The sequence below is a fragment of the Larimichthys crocea genome, chromosome XXIV (assembly GCF_000972845.2).
Source record: "Larimichthys crocea isolate SSNF chromosome XXIV, L_crocea_2.0, whole genome shotgun sequence".
Lineage (NCBI taxonomy): Eukaryota > Metazoa > Chordata > Actinopteri > Sciaenidae > Larimichthys > Larimichthys crocea.
Window position 1 is genome coordinate 16,378,187 of NC_040034.1, and position 16,250 is coordinate 16,394,436.

At 40.4% G+C, this 16,250-nt stretch overlaps 1 protein-coding gene across 3 annotated transcripts in view; it reads right to left on the minus strand.

The window, feature by feature from the left end:
- Positions 1-6,485: 6,485 nt before the first annotated feature.
- The window catches only part of lingo2b (leucine rich repeat and Ig domain containing 2b), a 35,305-nt gene continuing 25,540 nt past the window's right edge, over positions 6,486-16,250 (minus strand). The window contains exons 1-2 of one of the 3 annotated variants that reach the window (XM_027274695.1): positions 11,711-11,943; positions 6,486-9,857 (exon numbers count right to left, since the gene is read on the minus strand). In XM_027274695.1, the coding sequence (XP_027130496.1) occupies positions 7,946-9,784 (1,839 nt within the window). In that variant the 5' untranslated portion in view covers positions 9,785-9,857; positions 11,711-11,943 and the 3' untranslated portion in view covers positions 6,486-7,945. Of the gene's footprint in view, positions 9,858-11,667; positions 11,944-16,250 lie in introns of those variants that run through there. The other 2 variants (XM_019262696.2, XM_010744160.3) reach the window with 2 other exon arrangements.

Sequence of the window (16,250 nt, forward strand, 5' to 3'; positions counted from 1 at the left end):
ATAACTCATAAATTAATCATTTATAATCATTCATCTCACTTGCTGGCCAACTGCAGTGCAACAGTAAGGAATGATAAGATGATGGGATATACCGATATGTAAACGACATGTTTCCATTCCATCCTTTATCCTTCAAAATAAAGTTATCACGCCACCACACTGCTGCTGAATATAAGAACACTTAGCTGTCTGTAGGGCTGTAGTGTTCACACATGTTGCAAGTGAAGCCTGGAGGGTATCTCTAATATGACTGTAATTCTCCATGGCCTCAGTACAAATCACACCACACGCCTTCAGGCACCCAGCTGTAATCTTTCATACACATGTAACACTCTGCAGGAAGAGTGTTTTCATAAGCTCCCAGCCCAGGCTATTACAACTCAGGGGAGAAGTCTGTAAAATGACGTCACACTGAACCTTTTTACACCACAAGAGTTTTGGACGACGGATCAATTCAATCCACACCCTGGGGGTCGACCACTGACGCAATGCGATGTGCTTCTTTTCTGTTATTGCTCTCATCTTTCACACAGCACCTCTCGCTGACACTTGCCACAAGCTGTGTTTTAATGGGGAAGTTCCACCAAGCTGAGGTGAGCAATGCTCAACTTTGACCAGAGCTGGGTTAAATGGGTAGATGGTGCGGGTTCGCCGTTACCGGCAAATGAGAATAAAATTCGCCACTCTCCAGCATGAGGTGTTATTACATTTACAAAGCATGTTTCCCTCCACATGTTTTTATGTGTCAGAGTGCAAATTCTGGGAAAAAATCAAAATAACAACAAAAAAAAAAAGAAAGAAAGAAACGTTTTTAGGCTTAACTGAGGTAGAAAAGTTGTTGTATCGATAAAAACAAAGTGCAATGGAAACAGACTTAGTGAATAAACTATGATGTAGATAAAGCATGTGACTCATTTTGCTCCATTGAAGAGTTAAGCAGAGGAAACATCAGGTATGTTTGGACTGATGAAAAGACTGTAACGTTCCTTAAATTAATACATGAAAAAAAAAACATAAATACCATATTTACCTCCAGCAAGGATGTTATGTTTTCAGTGCCATTTGTTTGTTTGGCTGTCAACAGGATTATGGAAGAACTACTGGCCTGATTTTCATGAAACTTGGTGGAAGGGTGTAACATGGGCCAAGGAAAAACCCCATTAAATTTTGGAGGGGGTGAGTTGGAACCACAAATATTTTTTTTTACTTCATTAATAAAGCAATATATGTCAATCATAACACTGGTGTCTATGAGAAAATGAAAGCACGGTACCCTTAGGCACCTCAGCAGTGCCCGATCCACAATCTAGATCCATGTTGAACTTGAACCAGGAACTAAGCTACTACTACTACCTCAAGCTGCCAATCTACAATTGTTCCCTCAAGTTCCACCATCTTTTCTACATTTATCTTTTCTACATAGTTTTCCACTGTCTGAGGTTTAACTGAAACTCTTTGATGACTTCATCTTGTTGCACTCTCTTCTGGAATGGTTTTATGGCACTCGACTGGAGCAGCTGTTTATGTTAATGCCGCCAGCTCCTATATTTGCACATCAACTGCAGTGAATGGAAATGCACATTAATTCACTTTTAACAAAAATATGTGCTTAATGCAAAGATGATTCTTTTTCTTGATAACCATAGGAACCGCTAGCTAGCTTACAGCTGATGTCTGTACAGTCGGTACATGGGTTCTTTGAAAAACGCATGGCTGACATTCACTTTAGATTCAGATTGAACAGACTTGCTCACACAAGTAGGAAAAAGTCAAAAGTGAGCAAAAAGACTGAGTTATACAGCACTATCTCCGTGAAGTTAGCTAAAATTATCCAACCACAGGCATCAAGTTAATGGTCACACCAGACCAAATAGCTGTACTAGCAAAGTCCTTGAGTGTATTCAACTGAGCCAGTGTGTGTTATATTGCTTTTCATTTATAAAAGGAATGTCTTCTTTCAAAAGTCACATAAAGCCTGAATGTTTCCAATTTCTTCATATAATTATTGGATACTTACTCCCATCTGTTTAGTGCTGCAGATATATAACTGTGGATGCTTCAGATGAAGATATTCCCAACACTGCGAAATATGCCATATGCAACTTCAGGAACTGTCAACACAATTATAAATCTGGAGCTCCATCTGTTTCGCTTGTCTAAGTTTTTACACCATTAAGTGTATGATTACTTCTGGTCTGAATATGGACCATTTTTTAACATATGGCATTGAAAACTGTGAATGAAGTAAGTTTCAAAAAGTCTTTACTTACTTTTTATTTCTTAGTTGTATGTGAAGCTATAGGTCAATAACTGGAGCAGCCTTTTTAATCTCTTGTAGCTTTTGTTAACAGTGATGAGAAGAGTGATTTATGTATTCAACGTATCTACAGTAATGTACTGTAAAAAGGTTGTACTCCTTTGTTGATGATCTGAGGAGAATTAGTTCAACAACATGGCACAGAGCAGCAGCTTCTAATATAGCACCATCAAACCCAACAGGCTATAACATTACACTTTTAAAGCTCCTTTAATACTGAGGGCCTGCTGGGGTCCTGTGTGGCATGAACCTGCCATTTCTGCAGGACAGCTCGGTTAGCGACTGACCTTTCATTATCGTCTGTACATTATCAGCGAGCCCCAGGGCACTAGGACGAGCCACTGCGGCAAACTCCAATATTTTTTATTGATTCAGGTAACTATGAGGCAAGCATCAAAACTGCACAGACGTCTGGAACAACCAGACAGTGAAATGTAGCAGAGATAATGATTGGTAACACAAGTAAGACAAGTGCAGTTTGGGAAAAGATCTTAACAGGTTTGGTTACAAGGATATAATAAGGAGATTAATAGTTCTAAAAAGTTCTAACAGGCCCGGTGGTAAATTATCTAACCCTGAAATAAAATATGAGAAAATAAATGACAACAATCAAAAGTTAAAACATCTGTGGGTATAATTTGTCAGCTGTCACACTCAGAAGCATCAGGGCTGTAATAGCATTTGATAAAAGTGAATCCTGAGTGATGCACAGAGTACATGACATCACCTTTTCCAACCATACCCCACCTGTGAAGTGAGGGAAATTTTATATTCTAGCATACCACATAGGGTTAAGCATAAGTCTAGACTGTAATACAAACCCTGACTTCTCTTCTTGAGATACAAGGCAGATCAGAGGATAGAGCTGTTTCAGAACAGATGTGTACATAATGTAGAAGCCTCTACAGAGTCAGATAACAATGCTGGAGCACTAAGCGTTAACATATGTCCTTGTTTGTTGACTAATGACAATTTGGCAAATTAACTGGTTATGACCATTTGCAGTATGGGCATAGAGTAGTTGTCTCACTGTGATGAGGGTATTTTGATGAGTCAGAGATAACAGCTTCATCAGAATTGGGGTGGCATCATGTGAAGTGTATTGTTAAAGCCTCTGGTTCTCCTTGGCCAAGCTTCAATAAATCTTTCAACAGAAGACATGTTGGACTTCTGTGCACCTTTTCTCTACTAACTGAACTGACCATTGATAAATACAATACTCCACGTAGACACTTCAAACCAGTGACCAGTCTGTTCTTATAGTACCCAATTGCTAATTATACTGTAAGAAGCTGAGTGAAAAAATGTTTTCGGGACCTTTAAAGGTCCAGGACATAGAATTCATTGGCGTCTAATGTTGAGTTTGCAGAAACAATCTGAATACCCCTGCCATCACTCATCCCTTTCTAGTTTTTGGTTTGTCCATTCTGGGCTACTGTACTGTAGTGCAACGTGGTGGGCTGCAAAGACTTTGCACAGTAGATATGGGGAGTTCATTTAGAGCCAATAAAAGCTGAACAATTCTTAGTTTCACTAATTAAAACTTAGTTATGAATACTATATTCTGTTTCTGCTAGTTCTGTCCTTTAAAAGATCTCGTGTGCTTGTTTATCAAAAAAAAAAACCAAATTTAGATACCCCCTTAGTTGTATTGTCTATTTGTGGTGGTTCTGGAATATCAAACAGGAACCTGAGGGCAGCATATCATCAGTCTGTTTCCATCAGCTCACTTTTTGTGGGGTAAAAAATACTGAAGTAAAGTTGTCTGTGGAAGACGATCTCTAGAGGGAGGATGAACTTACAGCCCTAACTGCAAAACATGGGATACATTATTTTAATTTCTGTTACAGGTCAGGTCAAAGATCCCACGTTAAGATGCCCCAACCATCTGTGGATCTCTCTATAATAACAAGCTAAATTCACACCAGTGCAGCACTCTGGCTTATGAAGTCTGATTCAATTTGATTCACACTTTATAATGAGGCTGCGAGGTTATGACAGGTTCTTTATGAAAATCCTTTATGATGTGTGAAATTATTCATTTAGGAGTCTTGAGCATGAACCACTTAAGTGCCACCAAATACCCCTTAAGTCACTTATAGGGCTGGCATCATATATTTACTACAATAGATAATGGTTGAGGTTTTAATCACGGGCATAAAATGAAGCTATTAACATGGTGTTTCTTTGCCAGATCACTCAGCGGGGTAATCTTTCACATTTTAATATAAATTACACACTGCTAACAGCTTGTTATAAGCTCAAATCATTAAAGAACTGTTTCGGAAATCTTTTATCTTTTATCATACAATGTATGGAAACTAGATTCATTCATTTCCGCTCAATTGTTTACAGCCCTCTCTCTGTAAAATGGAAACTGCACCAGAAATAATAAAAGCCTATTGCAGAGACTTTGATCTTGTCTTGCCTCAGCAGCAGCCTGAATATTCCCTGTGAGCTTTCACACAAAAGACATAAAGTCTTTAGCATGATAGCATCAATTGCTGTCTGAAAAAGACGCTTTCAGTGAGAGCAGGATGCCAAATTAGCATTTCTTTTTTATCTGATTGTCAGGTGAAGAAGGCAGCTGTTAAGAACTCCTTCAGTGAAGAAGAAAATATACGACCACAGGTAGGTCACACAGGTTCCTTAACTTTCTCAAAAAGGTGTCAGGTCATGTAATGTAGTATGTTTTGCTATTTAGGCTATAGGCCATACTTACTGCAACTCAAAGTGTCCTAGTTCTGATGTTTTTCCTTCATGTGTCCCAGATTTGATATTTTCTGATCAGCGTGGACAGCAAAAAGCTGCATGGAGTTGCAGTTTTCCAATCAGTTTCCATCTGGACCACATGGATGTGGAATCAGATGCCAGAGTGTGCAATCTCCAGCAGCTTGAATATGTGCATGGATTGTGAATACACAATCCAGAATTTGGCAGTACAGCCAAACTAAAGGACTGTGCTTTCCAAACAGGAGAGGTTAGGCTTAAAAAACAAAACTGTGTGATGACAACAATGGCAATGTCACGTGATTTACTGGTAAAAAATACTTTTTCCCATGAGCCTATATTGTGAAAACAGTTTGGCTAAAGCGTGGATAAAGTTTTTTTCATCCATTTGGTACAATAAAAGCTCTATGGGCTACATGATACAGAAGCATGAGTGGAAGATCCAGGTAATTTTATGAAAATTAAACATTTTGGCTTCATGTGCCACTGAGCAGCTTCCATTGGAATGGAAAGGAAATGGACAGGAATGAGCAGACACCTGCCCTGTTATTTAGGCACAGTGGTGCACACAATGCCAAAGGTTCACAATGTTAAGCATGTGTATATATAAGCAGGTGCCATGTACACTATTTTAGTGTGTTTGGGTTTGCTAATTAGCACAAAACACAAAGTACCGTTGAGGCTGATGAGGCCTGAGTCATATTTTTGCAAACATTTAGCCAAACCTAAGAATTTCAAATTTTAAACTGTTGAGTTAAGGGACCATCAAAGTTGTTGCCATTCATTCAAGATTATGGTTGTAGTAAGGGAAAACAGTTCACCCAAGTCCAATTTATTTTATATTCACTGTCAATATTTATATCATATTTAACCATCTAAACCAAAGCGATGGACTAATTGACCATCCAGCCAACATTGCAGTCCCGACAGTGGCTGAAAGTCAGTCAGTAATTCTGATTAAATGGCTACTTTAAAGGCATCAGTCAATAATGCCCAAGCGCTGTGTTTTTACTGTTGTGCCACTGTACGTTATCTGTCATGAAGGGTACTGTATGCCGTTCCTGATGTGAGTGTGTAATGACTAAAGTGATAAAGCTTGACGAATGCATTAACACCTGTCACAGCTAATTGGTAGACACCTACTTGTCAGGAAACACAGACTAAGCTTTCCAGATAGCTTGAAAAATGCAAAGAAGATACAGTTTTACATCAGTCTTATTTCTCTTGTAGTTACAACACACTGTATGACATGAATAGGAAAACAAGTTGAATAAAGTTACGACTTCAGATTAATACTGAGTGACAGGAAAATAACATGGGAGTTATGGGAATATTTTTAAATGTTAGTTATTATAATTTAGACAAAATAATTAATAGGAAATGATTACAAAGGAAATATGTTAACATCAAGTCAGTAAACAAAATTTAAACTGCTGGAAGTCCAATTTTAGGGGTATGATTAAGATTTATTTCCTTTTGAAAATATACCCATAAATTTGTCATATGAAAACAATTTTACAACCTTGAACATTTTTATCACAACAGGATCACACAAGTTAACACCCACGTCCCTGCATTACAAAGAATTGCCCTTAATTGTTTTACCTTTTTTTTTTTTCTAAACATTTAAAACATTATCAACAAAAAAACTGAACAATACAAGAGTCCACTACAACTTTCAAATTGCCATCCATTAAATAACCAGTACCCCAAGGAAAGAATCCAAACACACTAGCTTGAAGTGGTGCGATCAAAGAAAAATGAGAGAGGGGGGAAATTCAACCCATAAATCTGTGAAGCTCAACTTTGTCTTGCCCCAAAGATGACACCGGCCAGTAAATCTTTGCCATTGTGTCTGGCCACCAACCTTTTATATTATATCAAGGGATTTGTCTGGCAGGAAAATCTGTCCATGATTTATTATGTTATAAAATGGGTTTAACATGCCATTTCTATAGCTAAGAGTTTTTCCAGAGTAATAACACCACTGACCACTGCTATTTCTCAGGAGAAGTGTCTAGTTTTTCTGGAAAGTGAGCTTGATGGTAAAGAAAAAGCTCAGACCACACATTGTAACTACTATGTGTGTGTTAAACATTTCCTTGAGTTTACAAAAATCCCCCATCTAATATTGGAGTCATTCCAATTTTAGGGGACAATGACTATTTGAAAATGTATGCAGCATTTCTCTTGAATATAATAACTGTGATTTTGCATACAAACATAGATAATCCTCTGTTTCACTCAACAGTGACAATACTGTCGTTACAATGACCCAACAAGAACAAAGGCCTGGAGAACTGCTTTGGACCCTATCATTAATTTTAATTGTTCTGTCCAACAAGAAAGGCAATGCGTGCACATGCACAAAGAAATGCACAAATGCGACATGCGCACACCAATGCACTCACACATACACGCACACATGAACACACCTTTCATACTGCAGCTAATATGGGTAATAGACAATTTAGTCCTGACATACATGTCGCAGCGATGATAGCTCTACTGCCACGCGAAGATGTTCCCTTTCACTCCCACCGGCTCCCTCCATCACATTGATGTCACGGTGGGTCGAAAACATCATTACTCATCACATCACCACTGAAACACATGCCTAGTGCAGCACTATATCACTCCCATATTGATATGTTGGTTATAGTATTATATTCAATGTACTGTATGAGAACATTATTTCATATAAACACGTCCACGGTTTCACTTTTATATTCACATGCCCACTTTATCACTAGATCACCGTCATATTGACACCCACTATAATAGTACATCACTTTCGTTGGTCACAAATCCACTGTGTCATAGAAAAAAAAAAACCTTTTTTTTTTCCAGTTGATATGTGGACATTTTTCTTGTTTTGACTGTCATATGTGTCAGTTTTCAAATCATTTTCATGTTGACCCGTCGTGGGCCGCTTGTTTCCGTCACTTCTGCTGCTGCTCCGTTGGATTTGCGAGGGACATACTCGATATCAAAGTTGCTCTTATGGCGTCCTTTCCCTCGGCTCCAGGCGAACAAAAGCAGGAAGCAGAAGATGACCACACCTAGGAAAGACAGGCAGCCCATAGCTGTAGAAATAATGATAGTCTTAATGTCAATAGGGACTGTCATGTTGTACAATACTGTCCCATTCCCCCATGTGCTGTTAGAGTCTGTCAGATAGTTTGAGCTCCTGTTGATGTAGTGAGATCTGTCCCCAATGCCCAGACTCTTCACAGCTAAAGAGGCTGACAGGCTAGCGTTGCCAGCAGGGTTACTCGCAATACACAAATACACCCCGCTGTCATGCAGCTCTGCTGCCTTGATCTCCAGGGTACCATCTGGTTGGACTTCCACTCTACCGCTGCTCTTGGCTGTGATGTAGCGTCTGTGAGGTGTAATCCAGACAACTGAGGGTCGAGGTGCTCCCTCTGCCATGCAGCTCAGATGGGCGGGTTGACCCTCATCAGCCATCAGCAGCTGGGTCGTGTTGGGTCCAATCCGTGGTTTGGTGCAGGTCATGTACCTAGAGACCAAAGGCTCCTTGAGATCACGGAGAGTTTTGCCCAGGAGGTGCTCAGGGGCGCTGCATTCAGGCTGGACATCCAGAACCTGCAGAGAAGGGGGTTTGTGGCTATTGAGCAGCCAAAGCAATCTGCAGTCACACACTAATGGATTTCCACCCAGACAAAGCCTCTGGAGGCTGTCTGGTGATGCAAACACTCCCCTCTCCAGAGAGTCCAGGCGGTTCTGTGACACATCCAGTAGTTGCAAAGATTTGAGGCCTGCAAATGCAAAGGGCTCGATAGAAACCAGTTGAGCCCCTTCGAGGCGAAGCTCCAGCAGATGTGGGAGCTGGCCTAGGTCTCCCTGATGGATGTGCTGGATGCGGCAATAGGACAGGTTAAGATGTGTGAGGTAGGCCAGATTGCGCAATGCTGCGCCGGGGAAGGCAGACAGGTTAGTGTTGGTTATGAATAATGTTGTGAGGTTGAGGCCATGCAGTGAGAGGGGAGGCAGTGTGTCCAGCCAGGGCCAGTAATCAATTTCTAGTCGGCGGAGACGCGATAACCTCTTAAAGGAGAAAGGCTTTAGAAAACCAATGCTTAAGTAGCGCATGCGTAGTTCAACCAGGCTGTGCAGATGTCCCAGAGCATCAGTAGGAACCACAGTCAGATTGGAACGTTCTAGGGTCAGACTTTGCAGTCCAAGTAATCCTGTAAAGGCCCGCTGAGAGATGAATACCAGTTCGTTGTCACCCACCTCTAGGGATGTCAACCTACGCAGATCTTGGAAGGCATGGTCCAGGAGAACCACCAGTCGGTTGTGGCTGAGGTCGAGGCGAGTGAGATTGGTAAGGCCTGACAGCACGCCGGCAGGAACCAGCTGAAGCAAGTTACTGCGAAAGTTGAGCGAGCGTAGAGCAAGCTGTGAACGAAACGAGCCTGGCTCTACCACACTGATGAGATTGTCGCTAAGGTCCAGGTCCTCCAGCTGCTGGAATGAAGAGAAGTTGTCTGGCGTGATGATGCGTAGCTTGTTCTTACTAAGGTCCAGGACACGCGTCTCAATGGGGATGCCTTCAGGGATGGTGGGTAGGCGCTTGCGGTGGCAACTAACTGACTTGCTTTGGGCAGAGCACTCACATCGGGCGGGGCAGCTCAGGGCCGGGCTGACCAGGAGAAGCAGCAGGGCCCCGCCCAGGAAGAGGTGGCAGTGGAGCAGGGCTGGGTGTCGCATGTCTCTTTTACCCACGTTGCCCTCTGTTATGGCACAGCTTCTTGTCCATACAGAGCACCATCACGAACAAGTCCTGAAAGACACAAAACACAAACAAGAAATGTATTAGAATACTCAACTACATACACATTCAGTCAATGCAACTCGGTTTTCACCTCTTTGCCCCCCGCCTTTTTACATTTTCAACCTCTTACACTTTATGTCTCCTTTAACTGCCAAGTCTTTTCTTCCCTTAATGAACTGTCCCTTTTCCTGGCAAGGTGGATATAATGGAATTAAACTCACAGTGGGGGCAAGACACAGGCAAGAGGAATATCAGCAGCAGAAAAATGTGAACGTTCATCACTGTTAGCACAAAAGGTTGCAGGCTAACTGGAGACGGTTCATGAGGATGGAAGATTTCTCAGCCCAATGGCGAGAAATGACCCTCGTTAGAGTGCAGAGAGGCTAAATGCCCATGTGGATGTGTTGTTGCTGCATGTGTGTGACTCTGTCTTCTGCATCTGCGATAATGATGTGTCTATGTGCGTGTCTGAGGGTGTGTGGGGTGTTGAGTGGACTATGTGGCACGTGTTCAAAGTAAAATACAAATGGGACACAGCTAAATATGAAATGATACGATAGCTCGTGTTTGCTTTTTAAAATGCAGCAGTGTTTGCCAGCCACACATAACCCCAGTTGGATGAATGTAAACAAATGTATACGGCCGCTTAATAAGTCATGAACATACTGAGTCATCTCACTGGCGCATTGTTTCATTTTGCACTGAATACATTGAGTTTCTATACAAACTGTTTAAAACACATGGCAGTTTTATAAAGGACGCATCTCATATTTAATAATCAGTTTCTGTTTGCTTCATTGCTTTATTGCTCTGTTGATTTCGGTTTACTGCCAGTTACTGCTAAACTACTGCTTCTTTACATTCTGTACTTTGTATTCTGCTGTGTTACCTTTGGTCCTGAAATGACCCGGCTTTTCCAAAGCCATCAGTAAATTTTTATCTTATAAAGAAGCCACTTTAATGTATGCACGTTACTTGCATGCCAAATCCAGGTTTATACAGTATGACAGAGGAAAATTACCGAAGGCACTCTCACAGCTCATGATAATAAGAAGCACGCTGGCATGACCACTTTCTAACAGGGTAAGTGCACTTTATAATAAATACAATGGGGAGAGTAACTTTTTTTTTTTTTTTAGATTGTAAAAAAATATCAGTGAAATTTGCATTGTTTTTTTGTGATTTGGTTTGATAGTGTTGTTTTCTGTTTTGTTCATTTCCCATTCAAACCACAGGGGAGGTTTACGGGAAGAGAAGATAACAACAGTGTAACGAGAGGAAGGACGCAGAGTTCAACTGTAAAACATTATGTTCTCTGAGAGCCGTACCTCTTCACTTCGCAGCTAGGAAAGGCACAGACCTTGACAGAAGAATAAAAAAAACACCTTCTAGCAGCCACAGGTTGTTGAATTGACAGATGGGTAAGTAGACAAGAGTAGCTGACCGTAATTGCCTCATTACAAGTAGTATCTGCATTCAGCTCATGGCTATCTTTGCCAATTAGGTGTGCGAAATGTAAGATACATCTATGACCGGCGGAAATTTGAATGCGCTATCATAATGGCAAAGAAAAAAATGCTTGAAATAAGAAAAGGTGCCTTTAAGAAAGCTTTTTGACTGCTTGCAGTGCTCTTGTCAGTCACAGCAAAGCAAAATCCTGCCAAGGTAAGCAGATGATGAGCACACAGACAGACACATACCTTACTTTGATAGTGAAGTGAGTGGCATTCAGAAAATAGCTGCGATGAGGCAGAAGATGCCAGAGCACACACACACACTCTTTTTTTTTCTCTCTCTCTCTCTTTCCCACAGCACTCACCCCTCCGCCTGGCTCAGCAGCTGCACTGCTCACATCTCCATACCTCTCCTCTTTCCCTCTTCTTCTTTCTATCGCTGTTTTATCTCGCTGTGCTCCTGTTCACACATCTTCCGACTAACTCCTTTTCTCTCCCCTGGCCTGGCAAAAAGCCCCAGTCCGTTCACCAGTCCCTGCAGGCTGGGGTTTTTATCGATCGCAGCGCAGGAACATCAGATGCCAGGAATGTAGCCTTTAACAAAGAGCAGGCCGTTGCCACAGCAACTACAAACCCTTACTCCCATCCGCTCTGTGTAGTCTGCCAATCAAATTAATGAAAAAAAAAAAAAGAAGAAGCAAGAAATAGAGTAAGGAGGGTGACATTTTTTTTCATATTCCTTTAGTCCTCGCATTTAGAGAACACACAAATTGAATACATTCCTGGAAATTCAGTTTCATTGGTATAGCGAAGCCTAGTTTAAGGTGTTTCCAATCTGTCATTCTGGACGCTTTGCTATTTGTCGACCTGTCTTGTTGCCCATCCATCTGGTGCTCTAGTAACTATCTCTGTCAGTCTACCTTATTATCCGTCCACAAGCCCGCTTCTGTCTTTGTGTATTTATCAGTCTGCCTTTACCCGTCTGCCTCTGTTCCTCCCTGCCTCTCTGTTTAATAATTACAGTCCAGTTGTCTGTTGCTGCAGTGAGGGAACTGGTGTGGTGATCTGTCGGAGAGTTGTGTGTCAGGCAGCACGCACATCTTGCCGCGGCTCTGCTCAGAGAGTTAATGCGTGCACGTAAACACAGCAGCCTTATGTGAGAAACATCTTATGATAGAATGGGTATTATTAGGCTGGACCTTTTTTTTTTTTCTAAAGCTTTCACCAGAGTTGAACCTTAAAAGAAAAAAACAAGTTCAGCTTTTCTGACAGGGCTAAATCCTAAACTGTGAATTATTAGATTTTAAAGAGAATTTTTTTAAAGCTGTAAACCACCTAAAAAATAAAAAATAAATTACACATTTACAGTAAATGAATCAAAATATGTGCAGATCCAAGTTTCATAGAGCTGAGTGTTTAAATAAAGATGATTCCCCAAAGACTATAATCATGTCCTTGAATTAAAATACAATTTCAGCACTTGTGCAAGTGCATAACCTTGAAAAATGATGTAGCTTTGATTCTGCTCAAGACCAGCAGTCTGTTTGATGTCCCAATCCATATCTGGCATATGGAGCACCCTGTCCTCCAACTGTTTTTTTTTTTTGTTTTCAGGTTCTTTTGCCTTGAAGACATGTTTCTCCCATCACAGAATGACTGAATGGAGAGTTTACAAGGGTTGACAGTATGCAATATAATACAACATTATGTAAGCCTTGAAGTATCTGTTTATGTGGCAGAACGAGGTTACAAAGAATACAAAATTATAGAGAAACCAGGAGAAAAACTATGGTTTTACGATGGCAGTCACAATCCTCAAACTTTAGCATCACAAAAAATCTCTTTTTCAAACATACGAAGGAATAAAAGTATAGTAGGGATAAGTGACGTCATGGCTTCTGTTTTCTTTTGTATCATGCTGCTCCTGTTCAGAATTAGCTGGAGATTTAGAAGCTTGTCTTCATGAGGCCCTTCATTTTTCCAGCAAAAATTTTCGAGCAAAGGCAGATGGCAGAAGGAGTGAATCGCAGATGGGAGACAAAATCACTTCCAACATGTTAAAGAGTAAAAACAGGAAGCTGCTGGGTTCATGGGATATGGACTCCTAAATTTAAGGAACACATAACATAAAGTCCACATTTACACGTATTTAAACATTTATGACCTTTTAAAGCTGCGCCGGTATATTTATATATTCACAAAGTAGGTAATAAATGTAATGATAAACGGATGGTGTCGTTTGTAGTGATAAATCCACAGATAATTACTGCTCTATAGTTCCCCTCAGCACTAAAGTATGGCAAGCCCTTTTAACATTTAACACCCTCATGAAATTTAGACTAATTAAAAATGAATTTCTCACTAGTCAAAATGTAAATTCTTGATATCAACAATAATTTCTTACAACTAGAAATGTTAAATTTTTGATATCTGTATCTTAATTGAGTTGACTTATATTCAAACTATTTTAGAGATATCGATTTAACTTACATTACAGATATATAAAATATATAAAAAACATGAAATACTGACAATCATTAAATTAAATATTTATATTATAGCAAAGTGTAATTTCATCTTGTGAAAACTAAATCGCTAGTCAGCCCTTACTGATTTAAAAGGGCTTGCCATTCTATGGAGCATTTTAGCGTCTTTCAGCTTGTTGTTTTTGTTGGATGTACCAAAGCTTTCCTCTTTTGGCTCCTTCTCACTATATTCAGTCACAGCTGTTTTCAGCTAATGATGAACATCGTACACTACCTACCCAGAAAAGCTAGAGACTAATGTTAGCTGGTGAGCATAATGGAGGACAGAAAATAGAGTGAATATGGGATTTAAGAACTCCAAATAATGTTGCAGTGTGGACTTTATAATGTAATTTAATTACATTTGAAGTCATCAAGGAATTAATAATACTCGTTCAAATCAGGAGGTTACAGGCTTTAAGATATCTATGGCAGACATATGTCAGTGATGTGTTATGAGGGCATATGACTGGCATATGACTCTATACTCTCAGTGGCCTATTTGTGTACAGCAAATAGCCTGACCCAAGCTGACCTACAAGGCACACATACAGTACTGTATGTGGCCATTTCTTGACTCCCTTTGAGCCTAGCCATATTTTTAGAAACACTTGGACTCAACCGTGTCATGTGCAGGATTTAATACATACAAGATCTCACAGAATTCTGGGTAAATGGTAATGCTGGGGGGGCGGGGGGGTCATTGAGAAGGGCAGCCTACAGGGTTGAGCATTTTGGGATTTGGTTCTGAATTGGATTAGAGTCAGTGAAAGTGTAGAAAATCTGACAGCCGAAAAGGAGCTGTAGGGTGATGCATGAGTCACTATGAGAGCCAAAGCGAAAGAGAGAAGAGAGGGGGGAAATAACGAGAGCCGAGTATAAGATGAAGCAGAAACACATGAAGAAAAGAGGAAAGCAACGCTCATGAGATTAGATGAAACCCTTGTTTGCTTGAGTTGACTGTGATTTCTAATGTGATTTTAACCGAGTAACGCTTGAGAAACTGATTACAGCTCTTCCAGGAGATCGTCGTAATACTCGAGCAACGCTCGGTCCACATGTTGATTTTAATCTACGGGCCTATCTGTCAAGATGAGCAGCATTAAATCCCTGTTCATTATCACACCACTTCCCAAATGTGCAGCCTTTGACAGGAGCGGAGCAAATGCATTTCAGGTCGAGAAGGACTTAATTGGACTGTACCAATGAATTTTTAAAATGACTCTAAATTACAGTATTGAGCGGCACAGAATTATGTTTGAATTAATGATGAATTTTATTGGCAGAATGTGTGCCAGACACTTTTCTTTTTGCCTTTAGGTGTCTATTAAATCAATGCATTGTGTTTTATCTTTGCGAGAAGTACCAAGCACAGTTACCCCAATATGTGTGGTTTTTATGGTGACAGTGGGTAATAATCTCAACTATGAATCCTCTTTTCTCGTCCCACAGCCTTGCAAACATGAGGCTTTGAATTAATTTGCATGGCTGTAATTATTTTGCACCCAGCTCTTTGGAAAGAAGCCATTATTATTTTCCTCAACATAAATCTCATTCAGGTTTACTCCCATTACAACCTCTGCAAAGAAACTCACATTTTATACTTGTTTGCTCATTTAAAAAAAACGTGCATTTCTTTTAAGTTTCCATTTGTCACTTTGGATCACTGGAGTCGTAAAAAGTGAAAAAAATTCATTCATCCTATTGTTTTCCCATGAAATATTAAATATAGGCCTGACTGTTCTGCTTTGCTTATTTCCAGATATAATAGTGGCATGAATAATGGAATTATTTCACATGAGAGAGTTCACATGTAGGCGATTATTGCTGCAGTGTGAGCATATAACATAACACACTCTGCATGATAATTGACCCGAAGCGACATATTGTTGAACCCATCATGGTTTTTGCGTCTTCGTGTTGATGCACAAACACAAGTGCTTGCAAACTGCTTCTCACAACACACCGGCTTTGTTTTACATAGAGCTGATGATGATTCAAAGAGGGACCTTGTCGCAATGTACTGAATTAGTGGCAAATGAAGGAAACCTGCATGTATTTTATTCATCAAGTCGCTTGATAGAACAACACAAAATCCCTGTTGATTGCCCCGTTTTACATCCATACAATGGAGATGTAAATAGAAGGGAGGTGCAGGACTTAAAAGCTTTGAGACAAATGAGATGTGGATTGTGTAAAAGCACCCGGGAAGCATCTCTAATACTTTGTACTGCCAGTGTAGCCCAAGCTCAGTTTGCTGATAATTCACTGTGTATTCGCCACAAATACTAACAAGCCAAATGCATTTTCTATTCTGGGAATTGTGGCACTCTGCACACCCACTGACCACCCCGCAGAGTGCAAAATGTCAGCAGAGTTTTCAGGATGCTGTTGGGATTCGGAAGTTGAACCGTGTTCTTCTC